This window comes from Nansenia antarctica, assembly GCF_963989245.1.
Source record: "Nansenia antarctica genome assembly, chromosome: 2".
NCBI classification, from domain to species: Eukaryota; Metazoa; Chordata; class Actinopteri; order Argentiniformes; family Microstomatidae; genus Nansenia; species Nansenia antarctica.
The window spans coordinates 43,832,873-43,851,577 of record NC_137675.1 but is presented as its reverse complement, the minus strand read 5'-3'; the positions used below and the strand labels follow the sequence as shown (position 1 = coordinate 43,851,577).

The 18,705-nt window shown below is 48.6% G+C and overlaps 1 protein-coding gene across 1 annotated transcript in view; it reads right to left on the bottom strand.

The window, feature by feature from the left end:
- spns1 (SPNS lysolipid transporter 1, lysophospholipid) overlaps positions 1–10,170 on the bottom strand; it is a 29,906-nt gene extending 19,736 nt beyond the window's left edge. The window contains exons 1-4 of the mRNA XM_080524750.1: positions 9,958–10,170; positions 6,105–6,323; positions 4,551–4,616; positions 106–242 (exon numbers count right to left, since the gene is read on the bottom strand). Of these exons, the coding sequence (XP_080380876.1) occupies positions 106–242; positions 4,551–4,616; positions 6,105–6,318 (417 nt within the window). The 5' untranslated portion in view covers positions 6,319–6,323; positions 9,958–10,170. The remainder of the gene's footprint in view (positions 1–105; positions 243–4,550; positions 4,617–6,104; positions 6,324–9,957) is intronic.
- Between the last annotated feature and the right edge of the window lie 8,535 nt (positions 10,171–18,705).

The following is an 18,705-nucleotide window of genomic DNA, read 5'->3' as shown; positions in this document are numbered from 1 at the left end:
GATTTTAAAGTGGAGAGTGAGGGGAGTCTCTGAGTGGTTGAGGGAGAGAGTTCCAGAGGCGGGGTGCAGCTCTAAGGAGAAGAGAGAGTGAGAGAGATTACTCACGTCTCTGGGTGTGTAGGAGCTGGCCAGCGTCACCACGGACCAGAAGCCGATGCCCACGCTCATGATCACCTTCCTGTTGTACCTGTCGCCCAGGTAACCAAACAACGGAGCCAGGAACATGTAGCTGCAGATGAACACTGTCCACACACACACACACACACACACACACACACACACACACACACACACACACACACACACACACACACACACACACACACACACATCAAAATCATGAATAGCACTTCCTGGTACTAAGTTCCTGGGGCCGGTTGCATAAAGATAGATTAAGACTGGTCTAAGCCTTAGACTAGTCTTATATTCTCAGGTTAGACCAGTCTAATTAAGATTATGCCTGTTACATAAAAATTAAGACTGACTTATTTTGAGGTTAGAAAGTTAGCCACCTTCCCCCCTGGCTAAGCTTGACTTAAGAGCTGTGTTGCTATGGGAATAGCAGTATACTTTTCTCCACATTATAGTCCTCCAATACACATACTTTTTCAGCAGAAGAAAATGGAGTTCATCTCTCATTAGTAGGGTCCAAAACCAACATTCCGTGACCACTCTCTGGCTAACATGTTTTGATGATTTATTTGACTTCTAGGGACCTTTTATGAAAAATTTAGCCTCCAGGTCCCTCCCAAAAATCCCGGGTTTTTTTTGCCAGAGGGCCAAATCCAAAATACCTGTAACCTTTAACCAGATCTTATCCACCTCATTTTTCTGGTTTTCTGCTCGAAATGACATGCCCACAGTGAATATAAAATATCTCCACAATCACAAGGGCCTTCATAATGATCTTGTTATCAAATGAAAGCTAACACCTGTGGGGTGGCTGTAGAAGTGTCAGAATCAAAATCTATGTTACTGTGTCAGAGTAAATAGAGCTAGAACATTATAAAACATCTCAAATTCAGTCTCCGCCTAAAAAAACAACAGCTTTTACAGTGAATATCACCTTGGAAACCTGATAACCAAGCCCAAATCATCTAGGAATCAGTACTCCAGGGTCTTATTAGTACTTGTGCCAAAGTCGATGCTAGTAATGTGAGCAAATGCAACTTTGTACCTGTTTTAGTACAGGTATGTTTAGGCGGACACCTATATGTTTAGGCCATTTGGAGATATTTTGGCACCATCTTTGACCTTTCTCATGTATCATATATATTTTTTTTTGGGGGGGGGGGTTTGGGGTTGGCCGACCAATGGTATGGAAATTCGGCGTTGAAACCGGACATGACACATTCTCCAGTTGGAGAAAACTGGATGTGACTTAGGCCGTGTTTACCGTCTCGGGAAAAAAATGGTGGCATCGTATAGCATGCAAAGTTGTGAAAAAATGTTGATATCGATGAAGAGAATTGATCGAGGTAAGCTCTTTATATCACTTCGGATCCACCTGTGGGTCCGTTGGCTACTATGTGAATAGGGTAAATTAACTAATAGCTATCACTATGAAACTTCCCCAGTTAATCACTTACATTAAGACAATTATTTTTTGTATTACAAGTTTTCTGAAATTGTATGTTTAAATATGCAAATGAGGCGTTACCTAATTAAATATGCGGTAATTTCCATAACATTCAAGAACTTAAATCTGAACATTGGATAAAGCCAGGTTAACAATTCTTGTTTCATCTTGTTGACATATTAGAGTCAAAGGCTTGATTAATAATTAATAATGGTAGCGTACGATAACAATAGGTATGGGAGGTCGCTGCCTGACTTCTGGGCAATGCTGACTAGCTCTCCTTGCTGATCAGGTCGCCTTCCTTCGGACTGATTTCACTCAGTCTATCACAGGCAACCCCTAGTACTACATGGCCTGGGACATGAGTGTACAATGAACAAGGGCAGCAAAAAGAAGTCTGGCTGGCTCTCCATCCTCTAGAATGAGAAGCAGCTGCTAGTGCACTCCAGAAATATGAACAATGTGACCCAGATCCGGGCGGCTCACAACGCGCTGGCCAACCGAAAAGAAGCCAAGAAGAAGCACATGCAATGTGGCCATGGATGCGAGAGGATGAGCAGTGTGTGCAGGACCTGGTCGCATGCATGCATGAGTTTGACTCCTTCCCGTTCGACCCGGCCTCACCCACCCTCCGCACCCTACAGTCAGCCATGCCTGCCTCTGATGAGCTCATTGCTGACTTCAACTCAGCCCGTGCTGCAGGAGAGGAGAAGTTGACCAGCATTTTACGAGACAGAGTGTTCAGTAAGAATACCTCCCTCCATGCATCCGTCCCATTGAGCAAACGCTTGACATTTGCCAAGGGGCCATGCACAAAGAAACCCGGGGAGGAACCCAAGGTTCTGCTGAGATGGAGCAGGATGCTCTCAAGGCAGTGATCGACCTGGTTGAGGTCAGTTAACTTCCAGAGTTGTTGGAACACTGTGTTGTCGAGGAGACAGCCTTATTCAACTCCAATGGCACATACAGGAAGACGCAGAAGAGCAAGCTCATCCAGAAGCTCTCTCTCCAATCTGTAGTTCTGAAAGGACCTTACATCGCTCTCGTCGACATGGGCATGATTTGGAGGATCAGCAGAAGATCGACAGACACAAGATGACACAAGATGACACCCCATACAAGTGGTCGGACGACGTCCACAATCCATCATCCTTGCCCGCCATGGTGATGCTGACCGTATCATCTGTGTGAATGACCCGTACGATGGAGCATACTCAACGAAAGATGACGAGCGAGACCTGCGGGTACAGGGTAAGGCACATGTCCCCAACACCTACATGAAATTGGGCGACCCCTTCCCCTCTGCCAGAGTGTTCAAAACGCTGCTGTGTAGCGTCAGCAACAAGGTGCGACTGCAACAACTAATATGCAGCTACCTGACCGACCTTGCACAGACTGTAGATGCAGATATTGTTTACTCTGTTGGCTCTCATCGCACCAACTTGTCAACACAACAACCAATGCAGAACTACATCTTTGACCAGTCTGAGGCTGACACCATCCTCTTCTCTGCTTATGCAGTTCTGCGTGAGTCAGGCTACAGTGGCCCTGTTGTCATAGATGCAGCCGACACCGATGCCTATGTCGCAGCAGCGGCCATCTTACAGCAGTTGCCAGGTATGCTCTATATCAAGAGAAAGCAGGCGATAATTGTATGCCGTGGCCTAGTGACTGAGGAGATGGCAGACTGTATTGTGCAGCTACATTGTATTACAGGCTGTGATGCCAACTCAGGCTTCTATGGAACAAGGAAATTGTCGGTGTATGACAAGGTGGCTAAGAGCCCTGTGGCAAGACGGCAACTCTCACGGTGCAGAACGCCAACACTGTCTCCGTGCCAACTACTTGGCATATCTAGTGCGCCACCCCTCCCTGAAGCACCACCCCTCGCCCCTCGGACATGGCTGGGAGCTGGTGGGTGGTCACTGTCGTCCTGTCCGCCACACACAACCTGCTCTCCCAATGAATCTACCTGCACCAGGGCCAGCTGAAGACAAGGAGGAAGATGAGAGTGAGGAGGGAGATGAGGAGGAGGGAGAGGAGGATTCAGAATCTAGTGAGGCAGAATGTTCTGATTCAGAGGGATCACATATGTATAAAGTGGTTCAATTCCTCTGTTATAACTATTCAAGTTACAGCTATTAAAGAGCTTATTTTGAAGTATAATTACGTCTCTTGTTATACGTTCATAATAGTTGATACCCTGGTGGCAACTAACGGGCATCCAATTTAACAAACAAATTAATCAAGCCTTTGACTCTAATATGTCAACAAGATGAAACAAGAATTTTTAACCTGGCTTTATCCAATGTTCAGATTTAAGTTCTTGAACGTTATGCAAATTACCGCATATTTAATTAGGTAACACCTAATTTGCATATTTAAACATACAATTTCAGAAAACTTGTAATACCAAAAATAATTGTCTTAATGTAAGTGATTAACTGGGGAAGTTTCATAGTGATAGCTATTAGTTCATTTGTTTACCCTATTCACCTGCCTTAAAGGTTACAGGTATTTTGGATTTGGCCCTCTGGCAAAAAAAAACGGGATTTTTGGGAGGGACCTGGAGGCAAACATTTTCATAAAAGGTCCCTAGAAGTCAAATAAATCATCAAAACATGTTAGCCAGAGAGTGGTCACGGAATTTTGGTTTTGGACCCTACTACATATCTTCCGCCGCTAGGTGTAGCTGTTTTGGCCACTATGTTTTTTTTTCTTCTGTCAAGTGTCTTATTTTACCTAGAATGCATTGTGTGACAGGCTATCTAAGTCAGTCTTACTTTAGTCACTCATAGGTGAGCTTTATGCATTTTTTAGAGTCTATAGCAAGACTGACTTAAAGTGAGATCTAAGTCTAAGACTGGGTCTATCTTTCTGCAACGGGCCCCTGGTAAGTCGCTTTGGATAAAAGCATCTGCTAAACGTCCCAAAGTTTAATGTGTCTGCATGACAAGTGCTTTTCACTCACCGGTTTGGAGCAAGCCTGACTTGCTGTCACTGATGGCAAAGTACTTTTCAATATCAGGAAGAACACCTGGGTGAGACAAAGAGAGGTTATACAGAGTCAGTAGGCTATAACTGTGACGTTAGGTTATACAGAGGTTATACAGACCTTATTAGGTTATACAGAGTCCCTCGTGACGAATTCACACTGCTTTTAACATCATCTAAATAGACTAGAAGTGGAGGCCTTCCAATCGCAATTGTGACCTTCACTGTTACACCTCTAAAATTGACTTTATTCTGATATAGACCCACAACCATTCAAAGCCAGGCTTTTTTAAATTTATTTTTTATTTAATTCATAATATCAGAGATCCCTCAATGTAATCTCCTCCAAAAGAAGGAAAAGAAAGGAGGACAAAATGCGCACTTATTATTATCATTTGCAAGGAATGTTATCTTTTTTTCTCCAGTGCAGTGTGGGCTGAGGCACAGGTAGGTGATCTAAACCTCATATTGCACCACTCACAGCACCAAGCTTCACTGAGCTATCCTGCAACTTCTACCTAACGTTATGACATCAAGTTGAAGGAACCCTTTTAGGAAGTGTAAAAGTGTTAAAGGGGTAGTTGGGGGCCTAGTCGATAATGAGTTGGACTGGTGATCAGAAGGTCATGAGTTCAAATCCCACCTGGGGAACACCACCACTAGTGTGCCCTTGAGTAAGGCACTTAGCCCTAAGTTACTCCAGGGAGACTGTCTGTTACGGGTGGTGGGGTCTTTTCTGTTGGACCTGTGGTGTGCTGTTGTTTTGTCTTAATTCTTCTGTTTCAGTGTGTCCCTCCTGCTGGAGTAATCAGTGAGATGCCTGGCAGCTGGGATCATCAGTCAATTATCCAATCAGTTCACCACACCTTAGTCTATATAAGTTAGTTTGTTCTGTTCTTCAGGAGAGGTGGCAGCTCTCAATATTTTTGGTATGTAATTTATGTTGCTGGTTATAGTTTTAGTTTGATGCCTTTTTGTTAACCTTTTTGTTGTTCTCTTTCATTTTCTTTTAGCCGGTTACAGAGTTCGAGAGGTAGGGCACTTAGTAAGATACCTGCAGGTATACATCTGTGTCCTACACCACACGTAGATCACCCATTGTATTAGTAACATCAGCTAGTGCGGCGACACTAACCATTGTATTTTTGTTAGGTGCTACGGCACCGGCTATGGGGGTTAGGCTAGGGGGTTAGTTCTGGGGTTGTTTTCTTTTATAGGTAGATTTAGTTTTCTGGGGCTTTTCCTTTAGTGGTCGCTGCATAGATCAGGGGGTTGGGGTCTGTGTTGTGTCTCGTCTCTGTACCGTGTATTGTAAACAATAAATTATTATTGTTTAACAGATGCCTGGTTGTCACTGGTCTACTTCATTTGCACGCTCACTGTCATATGTTATGCCGGCGGCCTCCTACCACCAGGGGGTGGGCGAAACACTGTCCCAGTAATCTGTAATTGTATTTTGCTTTGGATAAAAAGGGTCTGCTAAGTGGTAGAAATGTCAATGTAAAAGTTAAAAGGGAGAGTGCGGCCGTACCTGCCACGGTAAACCTGTCCATGTAGTTGAGGAGATTGATGAAACACAGGACAGCGACGGTCATCACCGCTCTCCGATTGGACACTCCGCTGGCTGGCTCCTCCTCCTCATCCCCCCGCCGGACGGGCCCCTCCCCCGGGTCATCCTGACCCTCCACCTCGCTGTCGTCCGAGAGAAAGGGCGTGGTGTCAGCGGTGGGGTCGGCCAGTGGCATCGCCGCTAAAAGAAAAAAACAGGACGACATTTGAGAGGGAGAAAAAAACCGCCAATGTGGTACTGTAGGACAGTACTATGGTACAGCTGTACTCACAGTAAAGACATGGGCACTTGGAAGCAGCAATCATGTGGGTGAAGGAGGTGAGTGCAAAAGAGTGTGTGTGTGTGGGGGGGGGGGGGGGGGAGTAGGGGAAGTATAAAAGGGTCCAGGCTCGTGATATAAGTGAAGGAAACCACAGTCATGTGACTATATACAGAGTGTGTGTGTGCATCTGTGTGTAGGACTCAAAGTAACAAATGACATCAACAAACTCTGGCTATGTAAGCCTAAGATTTCCCCAGTGACTTACTTTATCAGTGACTTACTTTATCAGTGACTTACTTTATCATGGCCTTGTTAAATATCACCTTCACACACAGACACAAACAGGCCAGACACACTTGACCTGACTGTCTGACTGTCTGGGCTGTTTGTGCTGACTACAGAGGAGGACATCCTCCTGTTTTTTCTGCATATTGTCCTGCTTCTCTTTTCCCACCCCCCCCCATGTGCTGTGTCCTTGAGTTTGAGGAAGGCGCCTTTAAATGAAATCTATTATTATTATTATTATTATAAACACCACACCACAGTTACAATATAGGTCGTAGGGGATGGTTATAGATAGCTTTGTGTCTCTTTAGACTAGGGGTTCTCAATCTTCTGCCCATGGGGGGCCCCATCCCCTTAAATTAGTGGTCACCAAGATCTTTGAGACTTTGCCTGTAGATCTTTGTCTAACTTTCCCTGTCCCAAAAATTATAGAAAATTAGCCTAAAAAATACATAAATAGCCTACGTTTTGCACGTGCCTCTCTCCCTCTCTTGAGCCAACTGTTGTGTTGCAGATGCTGCATGAAAGTGACCAATCAGATAAGAGAATAGTACTGGTACGTGACTCGCAAAAAAATCTATGACACAACAGTTGTCACAAATCTATGTCACAGTTGGTGACGCGAGGTAGTTAGCATGGCGGAGGTTCCACGCAAGAAAGCGAAAACATACTATTTCCATCCAGAATGGGAAGAAGAATTTCTCTTTACCTTGGTGAAAGACAAGTGTGTATGTATGTTGTGCAACCAAACACAAGCACTGCCTAAAAGAGGAAATCTCTCGCACCAAAACACCAACCACCAGAAATTCAAAGACAGCTACCCGCCAAAGAGCACAATCCATGCAAGGAAAGTTCATGAGCTGAAATCAGGGTTGAAGGTCCAGCAATCGCTTTTCACCAAACCTGCTTCTCGAAATAAGGCTGCTAGTGAAGCATCATTTTGTGTAAGCCACCTTTTGGCTACCTTCTGACTTTAAAAACAAAGAAGAAATCAAAACTGCACTACGTGGTGTACCTCTGGGCCCTGCAACAGTGACAAGGCGGGTCGAGTCACTGTCAGAGGATGTGGACAGACAAGTGTTAAAGGACATGGCACACTGAATATGTCTCACTACAGTTCGATGAATCCATGGATGTAATGGACACAGCTCAGCTTGTTGTGTTTGTCAAAATGGTTTTTCAAAATGGTGTTCTACAACAAAGGAGGACTTCCTCACTCTTACCCTGATTTTCCCTCCTTTGTGAATTATCACTGTGTGATCCATCAGCAGGCTTTGGCTGGGAAGGTCTTGGACTTTTCTCATGTAATGACACTGGTGGTGAAACTAGTAAACTCGATTTGAGCGAAAGCAACACTTATTCAAAGCTTTATTGGACGAGCTCGACGCTGCATACAGAGACCTGCTTCTCCATGCTGATGTGCGGTGGTTGAGTCGCGGCAAAGTGCTGCAGCGATTTGTCGACACGCTGCCCGAGATCAAGACGTTCCTGTCGACAAGGAACGAGGAGCACAAGGAACTGTCAGACGATGTGTGGCTACTGGACCTGGGGGTTCTGACAGACATAACCGCGAAACTGAAAGCACTCAACTACGAGCTTCAGGGAAAAGACCAACACCTTCCCGACATGATAAGCGCAGTGAACGGGTTCAAGGCCAAGCTGGGTGTTTGGACCAGACACCTAAAGAATGGGAGGCTGACACACTTGCCCAACCTGGAGACAATGGCACAGGCCTTGGGTGACAATGATGCTTTTCACCCTGAGCAGTACTGTGCTCATCTGGACAAACTGGCAACGGAGTTCAATCGCATCAATGTTAATGTTGGACCAAAGCATTGCATGTAATTAAAATACAGGCAAATAAAAGGCATTAAGTTTGAAGTACAATCTTGGCTGTCTTTTCTCTCAACGCTTCAATAGGTAGGCTAGATCTTGCCTTCACCAAGGCTGAGGTCAGGGATCTTGGGCTTAAAAAGGTTGGTGACCACTGCATTAAATAATTAAGAAATTGCATTAGATGTGTGTGTGTGTGTGTGTGTGTGTGTGTGTGTCATGGCGCAATAATGCACTCTTCTTTCATAAAATAGATTATTTCGCCTGGTTGTTGGTTCCTGCTAGATAACAGCATTGGCTGCACTCATATGACCCCAGTTTTAAGTCCATTTTGCACGGCTGAGAGATAGCTAACATTGTGGGGTATCCAGCTAACTTGTTATCTAATGTTGTATCAATCAATGATTCATGTGCCAATCAATGATCTGTTCAAGCTAATGTTGGTGATTCATGCTTCATGCTAGCTAGCTAGCTAGCTATATCTACCATGAAACCCCACATTTTTGCCAGTTTATCATATTATACTATATCTACTGTAAAGCCAATGGTGCTCCTGCTCGGATTTTATTTAGTTGTCATGTTGAACTATCTAGCTAGAGTAGGTAGCTATTTCACACATAAAAATAATTGTACTACGCACATATGTAACCTAGCCAGTCAGACCTAAAGATATGTCGGTTAGGTGTCTATGCTGATGTAGTTCCCTCCTAGGTGATCTGGTTAGGTGTCTATTCCCCTCCTAGATGATCTGGTTAGGTGTCTATTCCCCTCCTAGATGATCTGGTTAGGTGTCTATTCCCCTCCTAGATGATCTGGTTAGGTGTCTATTCCCCTCCTAGATGACCTGGTTAGGTGTCTATTCCCCTCCTAGATGACCTGGTTAGGTGTCTATTCCCCTCCTAGATGATCTGGTTAGGTGTCTATTCCCCTCCTAGATGATCTGGTTAGGTGTCTATTCCCCTCCTAGATGATCTGGTTAGGTGTCTATTCCCCTCCTAGATGATCTGGTTAGGTGTCTATTCCCCTCCTAGGTGATCTGGTTAGGTGTCTATGCTGATGTCGTTACCCCTCCTAGATGACCTGGTTAGGTGTCTATTCCCCTCCTAGATGACCTGGTTAGGTGTCTATTCCCCTTCTAGGTGATCTGGTTAGGTGTCTATTCCCCTCCTAGATGATCTGGTTAGGTGTCTATTCCCCTCCTAGATGATCTGGTTAGGTGTCTATTCCCCTCCTAGATGATCTGGTTAGGTGTCTAAGCTGATGTCGTTACCCCTCCTAGATGATCTGGTTAGGTGTCTATTCCCCTCCTAGATGATCTGGTTAGGTGTCCATGTTGATGTAGTTGCCCCTCCTAGATGATCTGGTTAGGTGTCTATGCTGATGTCGTTACCCCTCCTAGATGATCTGGCAGCGACCCTGCGTGTTGTTGTTTACCTGCTGGTCGGTCACCGCAGGAGGACGGGTCGGGTTTGATGCGACTTCACGGGCTTCTTATATGACCCTGGATCCTAGTATGTCGCTGTCACGTCGCCCCTGATCTTTATGGCATTAATGTCAACATGTCTGATCGTTTTCTCGAGACTGACCGGATAAAAGCTAGACAACGTAGGTTTCGCAGCTGCAGTTGTGTTTCTGTCCTCAGCTCGGCGCGGCCATGTTGGATTCAGTCGAACTTCCGCCCCGAACTCACATGACTATGACAACACCGCCTGGCACACGGCCAACACTGCATATTCACTAAAACAAAAATACATTTCACTGTCTGATGACAGGATATTAAGGTTAAATTACCGATGTTGAATTTCGTAATTGGTTGATATTTGGTTCCAGTTCATGGTTGGCTGTCGCCGGTCTGACATTGTCGGGCTTATCAGGACCACAGATGCAATTACATCCAATGAATACCACAAGCCACATGAAGGGACAAGGCATTAACAGTTTCTTTTTATTATTACAAAATTACAATTACAAAAGATTCATAAATAATTCTACAAATTGGACATTTATTAATCTGGCTTTGACAAAGCCCACATCGTTGGCTAGCCTGAGAAAAATGGTGAGCCCCAGACACAGGTACCTTTCCTTTCTAATCAGGGGGACACATTCCATACAAAACACAACATATATTTTGATATAATTATGGTTTCAGTTCAACAATGCTTTGCAATATCAACACTGAATGAAATGTCCAGGTTCTGGAGGACTGATGGGGGAGGGGTCTTCAAAAGTGAAACATCAATGTCGATCAAACACCTATTGAACGAACACTAATGGTGCTTTTCCACTACAGGGCTGACCCGGGTCGACCCAGGCTGGCCTGCTTCTTTGGCGCTTTTCCATTTGTCGGCCTGGATCAGCACGGCACGGTACGGCACGCTTCTTTAGCTACCCTTCGCGGGCAGGAACCTTTTTGCGAGCCGGTACCTTTTTGCCAGGCTGCGTGTGACGCTGCACACCGTTGATTGGTCAATGGATCGTCACAACATCGTCATCGTATGTTTTCACAGTACACCTCTAACCGCCATTTTTAAATCTCACAACAGCGTTGAACAGCAGAGACTACTACTTCTTACTGTTCTTACTATTCAGTGTGTTCAGCATGCTATTGTGATCATGGAGAATTTTAGTTTGGAATTATAACGATAGTTATGGAGATAGACTCCAGTTCTATGAGTGGAGCGGAGCCCCATAGGGGAGCTCTGCTCCTATTGGTTTACCCCGCTACCTAAAGTAGCCAATGACTGAATTTTTCGATGCCTGCGCCCGCCCTGGGGTGCTATAAAAGGGGCGTCCTTCGATCCCTCATTCTCCCAAACATACAATACAGCCGGGTTTGAACAAGTCGAAGTGGGCCAGCAGCCCTATGGGCAGGGGTGCACATAACTGGTGCGCCAGTGCGCATGCGTCGCCAAAATGCAAGCTGCGCGGCAGATCAGCGGCATGAACGCGCTCTTGCGCACCAAAAGCTGGAAGCGCTGGGAGAGGAATTTACTTCCTCAAAATACAACTGCTGACTGCTGACTGCTGCATCACTGCAAGCCCCACTAAGTAACTATTTGCCGTCCCCTCAGCAATCCATCACAACAGTCGACCGACGACGACCACGGCGACTCCCCTCACGAAAACATTCGGAAAGTATCGTAACTCGTACTTTCATTCCGTGTATCGCACGGTTATCACGGTTATCACGCCGCACGTGAAAATTCAGTCCCGAACGACTCGTCGCTAAAAGGAAAAACAACACCAAGGGACTTCACGTTTCTTTTCTCTGAAGCTTTCAAACGTTCAGACGTTTGTTTTACAGCTTCATTATCGCACCTCGACCCCTGACCCAGGGAATATGGTTGGGAATTCTATTAGAATTTTTTTTTTTTACTTTGTTGCACAATCAAAATAATGAGCTATTTAAAGTGATAGCCTACAGCATCCTCTACCATGGTTGAAATTGAGGACAGTATTAACAGCAGTCAAGAGAGCAGTGATGATGATGATTAAGCTTGTAGCATAAATAAATGCTTAGGCTGTAACTTTTTGTAAGTTGATTTCAGTGTTTACAGAACAGAGCAGTGCTTAAAGAGATGTCAGTTGATTTCATTGTGTTTAAAGAACAGACATTCAGTTAGTGCTTAAAGAGATGTCAGTTGATTTCATTGTGTTTAAAGGAGTCTGACAGACTTTCATGCTTAAAGAGCAGTCATTTGATTTTGCATTTGTTTCTTTTGTTTTGCACACAATCATTTGTTCGTTCATCTTTATTTATGAACAAATGTCGTTTTGCTAATATAAGTTATCCATGTATCCCTTTTTCATCCATCCTGTGGGACGGGTCGTGACTCGCGAGCTCGGGGAGCACCAAGCAGCATCCCTAGGTGCTCCTCTGAGCACTGGCCCCAAAAAGTTATGTACACCCCTGCCTATGGGGCTCCGCTCCACTCATAGAACTGGAGTCTATCTCCATAACTATCGTTCTATATCGTGGAGCTCCGCCCCATAGGGGAGCTCTGCTCCTATTGGTTTAGGCGGAGCGAGCGAGGCCAAATGTACCCCCACTGAGACTATTAGTCAGAAAACAATCTCAGCGGCACCCGGAGCTGACCACTGATGTTGGTTCAAGACAACCTTAAAAAGTTGGCCCAACCCACACCGAGTCTGCTCCACTGATCTAGCCCTTACGTGAGCACGTAGGGTTGTTGATCTAACGGAACATGTCCTGGAGGAGGGTCCCCTCCCCAGGCACATCCGTATTCATCCTGACAGCACTTGAATAGAATCCCCATGACCAGGGTAATCCAAGTGCCTTCCCCACTACATCAGTCATCAGCAAAACTGAGGACAGAATGAGAAAAGGATGAGGAAGAAATATCCTTCAAGTAATATCGTACAAAAGGTGATGGCGACGACCAAGACGCCGCCTCACATATCTCCTCCACTCCCACTCCCCTGAGAATGGCCACTGATGTGGCCATGCCCCTGGTGGAATGAGCCCGAATGCCAGTCGGCACGGGCTGCCCCTTCGATTCGTATGCAAGGCTGATCGCCTCGCAAATCCAATGGGACAGCCTCTGCTTCGAGAGTGGTGCCCCGGCTTTCTGTCCGCCGTAGCAGATCAGAAGCTGGGGAGAAGATCTCAGTCCTGCTGTGCGCTTCACATATTGTGCCAACGTGCGCACCGGACATAGACAATGTAAACGCCTCTCCCTCTCTCCGTCGTGAGGAGGAGGAAAAAAGGCGCTCAGTGCACAGCTCTGAACCCTAAACCCACGATTAACCTTAGGGATAAAAGCCGGGTTAGGGCGTAACACAGCTTTTGTTTCGTCACCAGATATGATCAAACAATCTGCCCGTGTCGAGAGAGCGCATAAATCACTCACTCGCTTAGCCGTAGTCAAGGCGAGGAGTAGACTCGTCTTGAGAGACAATAAACGCAACGACACAGTGTCAATGGGTTAGAATGGGGGCACGCACAGCGCCTCTAGCACAATCGACAGGTCCCATTTTGGCATTAGAGTCCTATGAGGGCGTCTAAGCCTACACACTCCAGTCAAAAAACGCTTAACCAGCGAATGACTGAACAGTGTCGTTGTCGCAAAACCCTCATGACAAGCTGAGATGGCAGCCGCGTAAACTTTAATAGTTCCCGCCGCCAATCCCTTGTCAAACAGCGACTGTAAGAAGCACAAGAACGTTTCGACCCGACAGCAGACTGGGTCAACGTCCTGTCCCTCACACCACTGTGTAAACACTCGCCAGCGCGCCGCATATCCCTTTGCAGTGGATTGCGCGCGCGCACTCTGAATGGTCTGAATGACCGCGTCTGTCAGACCCCTGCGTTCTATCTAACAAGTCCCTCTCAGTAACCAGGCCATGAGGGGGCCCCCCATCATAGGTGGCCCCCTCACCAAGCCTCTGGCTTGAGAGAGTGCATCTTGTCGATGAGGTATGGGCCATGGGCCCTCTACCAACATCTCCATCAGTTCCGGAAACCACGGGGCTCCGGGGCGGTCTGGGGCTACAAGAATTAACTCTAGCCTCTCTGACCTCACTCGTGCCAACAGTGGGAGGATAGATATCAGGGGTGGGAACGCGTATAACAGGACCCTCGGCCATGGGTGGTGTGCGAATGCATCGACTCCCAATGGCGGGTTGTCCTGTTCGCGCAGGGAGAACCAAAGGCGACACTGCGCATTCGTCCGTGACGCAAACAGATCCACTTCTGCTTGCCCGAACCGTGCCCAAATCAGAGACACAATGGAGGGTGCTAACCTCCAGTCGTCGTCCCTCGGGCCTCCCCGTGATAACAGATCTGCTCCTTCGTTGAGCAGACCTGGAATGTGGAGAGCTTTTAGCGAACTCAGGTGTGTGACAGCCCACAGCCATACATCTGTCGCTAGGCGATGAAGTGACACTGTTGTCCTGTTGTCGGATCTGACTAACACGTCCAGATCCTTTAACACCGGGGCAAAATGAAGTAGCGTTAACTTGACCGCCTCGAGTTCCAGCAAGTTGATGTGACGCGTCTCCAACGGTCCCCATCTTCTTGCCACCGAACCTGCCTGACACACTCCTCCCCACCCAGTCAACGACGCGTCCGTGAAGACTGGGTAGTGGGATGCCGGTCTGCCCATGGCGACTCCGCGCGCGACGGCGCGCGGGTCTCTCCAGTAGCTCAGGTCGGTTTTGCGACGGTGTCTCACTGGATCCAGTCGCAGTCGTGCGAACCACCTCTGCAGTCTGCGCATGTGTAATAGGCCTAAGGGGACCACTACATGGGCTGCAGACATCAGTCCTAGTAAGGACATCATTGACAGAGCAGTGATTGTATTTGTCACTCGACACACCCGGAGAGCTGACGTCAGTGTCGCTTTCCGTGGTGCCGATAAACTGGCCCTCATCTTGGCAGTATCCAACTGAATGCCTAGATAGAAAAACTGTTGAGCCGGCCACGGAGCACTCTTTGACCAGTTGACAGCTAACCCCAGCTGAGTGAGGTGCTGCACCAGTGAGGTTGCGTCCCGAATGGCTCGATTTGGGCATTGGGCCAAGACCAGTAGGTCGTCGAGATATGCTAATATGCGTATCCCGTTTCGCCTCAGTGGTTCGAGTGCCGTCTGCACGCATTTGGAGAAAGTTCGAGGAGCAAGCGCGTACCCGAAATGCAGGCGCGTGTACTCGTAAACCTTCCCTTGGAAGGCAAAACGTAGAAATTTCCTGTGCCTCTCTGTGATTGGCACATGAAAATACGCGTCCCTCAAGTCTATGCTGATTCCGTAGTCGCCCTTCTGTATACAAGACAGGAGGCGTCTCGTCGTCAACATACGAAAGGGGCGTTTCACCACTCTCTCGTTGAGGACCCTTAAATCTAATATGGGTCTCATGCCTCCCGATTTCTTTGGGACAAGGAAATACGGGGAGTACCACCCCATGTCCCACTGGTCCCTCGGAACCATTGTCACTGCGCCCTTTGTTAGGAGATTCATAATCTCCTCCTGGAGCGCACGTGTTTTTATCGGGCAGGACAAAACAGTCTCTCTCACGCCCCTGAAGGGCGGAGGAGGCTGAATGAACTGTAGTGCATATCCCCTCCTCAATGTCCTGTCTAGCCAGCCCGACAGAATACCTGCCCCTTCTAGCCATTCTGCATAACGCAACGACAGCGGCTGGGCCGTCTGTTGTGGTGCAGTCGACAGAAAAAGTTTGAATTTCTGTATGACCCCAGCCGCCGCTGCACACCGAGGAGGTGGCACAGCCCAAGGTGGGGTCATTTAGAAAGGGATGGGTTGCCGTCTGTAAAGAGTGCTTGTTATGTGTAACAATGCCCTTTATTGACTTAGGTTTATTATGCCTGATAATCAAAGAACCGGCCGCACGCTCATGAGCTGGGCTAGATCCTGATAGACATGGAGGGGTTTTTGATGTAAATAACGGTCCCACTATACGGCTACAGACAGGGGTGTTTAACCCCCTTTGTGTCGTGATAGGGGTTAGTCCGCTAGGCAGAGAGCTGGCCACACGCTGGTAAGCTGGGCCAGTCTCCGCTTTGTTTCTAACCGGTAGCGATTGGACCACACTCTGACAAGGCAGGCGGGTCTCCGCTCTGGTAGATAACATGGGAAAATCTCCTTTACTGAAAAAGTAAGGTGTTTTTGATGTAAATAACGGTCCCTCTATACGGCTACAGACAGGGGTGTTTAACCCCCTTTGTGTCGTGATAGGGGTAAGTCCGCTAGGCAGAGAGCTGGCCACACGCTGGTAAGCTGGGCCAGTCTCCGCTTTGTTTCTAACCGGTAGCGATTGGACCACACTCTGACAAGGCAGGCGGGTCTCCGCTCTGGTAGATAACATGGGAAAATCTCCTTTACTGAAAAAGTAAGGTGTTTTTGATGTAAATAACGGTCCCTCTATACGGCTACAGACAGGGGTGTTTAACCCCCTTTGTGTCGTGATAGGGGTAAGTCCGCTAGGCAGAGAGCTGGCCACACGCTGGTAAGCTGGGCCAGTCTCCGCTTTGTTTCTAACCGGTAGCGATTGGACCACACTCTGACAAGGCAGGCGGGTCTCCGCTCTGGTAGATAACATGGGAAAATCTCCTTTACTGAAAAAGTAAGGTGGGGATTTTCCTTCTTTTGCCTCTTTATGAGGTAGCAGCCATGAAGAGGAAACCGGTGGTGGGGTCATTACAGACCCCTCCGCCAATGAAACCGGGTCACGCTGCCGTAGCGGGCCCTCCCAGTGGTCAGCGGCGGGGGCTGGGGATGCCGAGTGGGGCATGGCTCCGTCGGTAGAGGTGGAGCCAGTACCGCATCACGCCGAAACCTCCGTTTCGCAGCCGTTGACGGCCTAGTCGTCACCCCGGCGGAAGAAGAAGAGGTGGAGGGTCGCTGGAGGGGGAGGTGTCTGGCCAGGTGCTTCTTAGCCTCCTCCATCGCGGCCAGGCGCTTCGTCATGGTGTCCATGGCGGGACCGAATAGCCCTTGTCTCTCTATTGGAGCATTCAGTAGGGCCATCCGGTCCGCCCCGGTCATGGTGGTGAGAGACAGCCACATCTGTCGCTGCTGCACCACCGCGTTTGCCATCAGGCGACCCCCACAAACCGCGACGCCCTGGGCCAGGTACATCGTCGCGGCACTGAGCTTGCTCAGAAGCTCCGCCTCCGCTGCAGACAGACCGTTGGGTCGGTCTGTGGTGATTTTCACAATGGCGGCGTTAAACACGGCGATGTTATTCGCCGCCGCCGCTTGCGCACCGAGAGCGTAGCTCTTGTCTACCAGGGTGGCGTTAAACCTGTCACGCTGGTTGGGCAGCATAGGTTTTTTAGGCACCGACCAGGCGCTGGACCCCGGTACCAAGTAGGCGGCCAGCGCTGGTTCGAGCGGCGGGGAGCCGTCGGTCATCCCCTCCGCGAGCCCCTCCACTCTGGTAAAGGGCAGGAACGCCTTCACTGGCGCCCTGCCTGTGAGTGGTTCTCCCCACTTGTCCTCCACGAACTTATCTAAGGGAGGACAGCGTTAGGAGGTTGGCCCTGTCGCTTCGCCCTTTTTCCGTAAAACAGGTCCTTCTCCCAGAAGGACTCCGTTGGGGGAGGGGAGGCGGGACGGGGAATTGCCAACACGCCTGCCGCAGCTTCCAGGAGGCCCTGGAAGTCGTGGTGGAGTGATGGGGGGGCGAGGGCGGGGAGCTCGTGAGCCTCTACCTGCCGCTCGCTCTCATCAGAGCTCTCTGACCCTGACACCGACACCGACCACTCAGCTGGGTGAGGGCGGCGTGATGTCAGGGCCGGCTGAGCGGGCGGGCACATCCCTACTTGGGGAGGTGCCTGCCCAGAACGCCGCTCTGGGGCCTGTCCGGACGCATCATCGGCAGAGCTATCCGAGTCGGATAGCATCCCCGAGATAGCGTCCGCCAGGGGAATGCTCTCCTTGAACCAGGCCATCCTCTTTCGCCTTTCCGCGACGGAAAGGAGGTGGAAGGGGATGCAGCTGGGGGAGGCGACCAACGCCGCCTCGGCATGTTGGGGGCCGAGGCAGACGTGGCAGAAGTCGTGCTTGTCCTCCGCTGCTAGGAAATCGCAGCGGCAGGCGTCCCGGAGGAACTTCTTCGTGGTCGGCGGCGGACGATCCATCACTGAAGGGAAGTGTCTGGCGGGTTCTCCAGTCTCTTGTAGTCGTCCTTCTTGCAGTCTCAGATGTAAACCCGTGCTGAAATTTTTGGGAGAATGAGGGATCGAAGGACGCCCCTTTTATAGCACCCCAGGGCGGGCGCAGGCATCGAAAAATTCAGTCATTGGCTACTTTAGGTAGCGGGGTAAACCAATAGGAGCAGAGCTCCCCTATGGGGCGGAGCTCCACGATATAGAACCCATTGTGACGCGGAGATATTCGGCGTCCCCCCCCCCCCCTGATGAGCGTGTTACACCGGCTATGAAGGTGGTACAAACACAATACTCCTTTGCTAACTTCACCATCGGTATACGGTCATTTTGAGCCCTTAACCACCGCGCTGACACCCCGAGAAGATATGCTTTTAACCGTAAACTCAATGAACCGGGAGTTCACCCGCTGCTGCCTGCAGCACCGCGCCTGCTGGTTGAAACTCCCGTTGACAGCGGGGGGAGAGAAAAGTTTTACCAGGGAATTCGCTCCGCGCTGTGTCGACCGTGATAAGAGTGTCGTATCGACACCATTC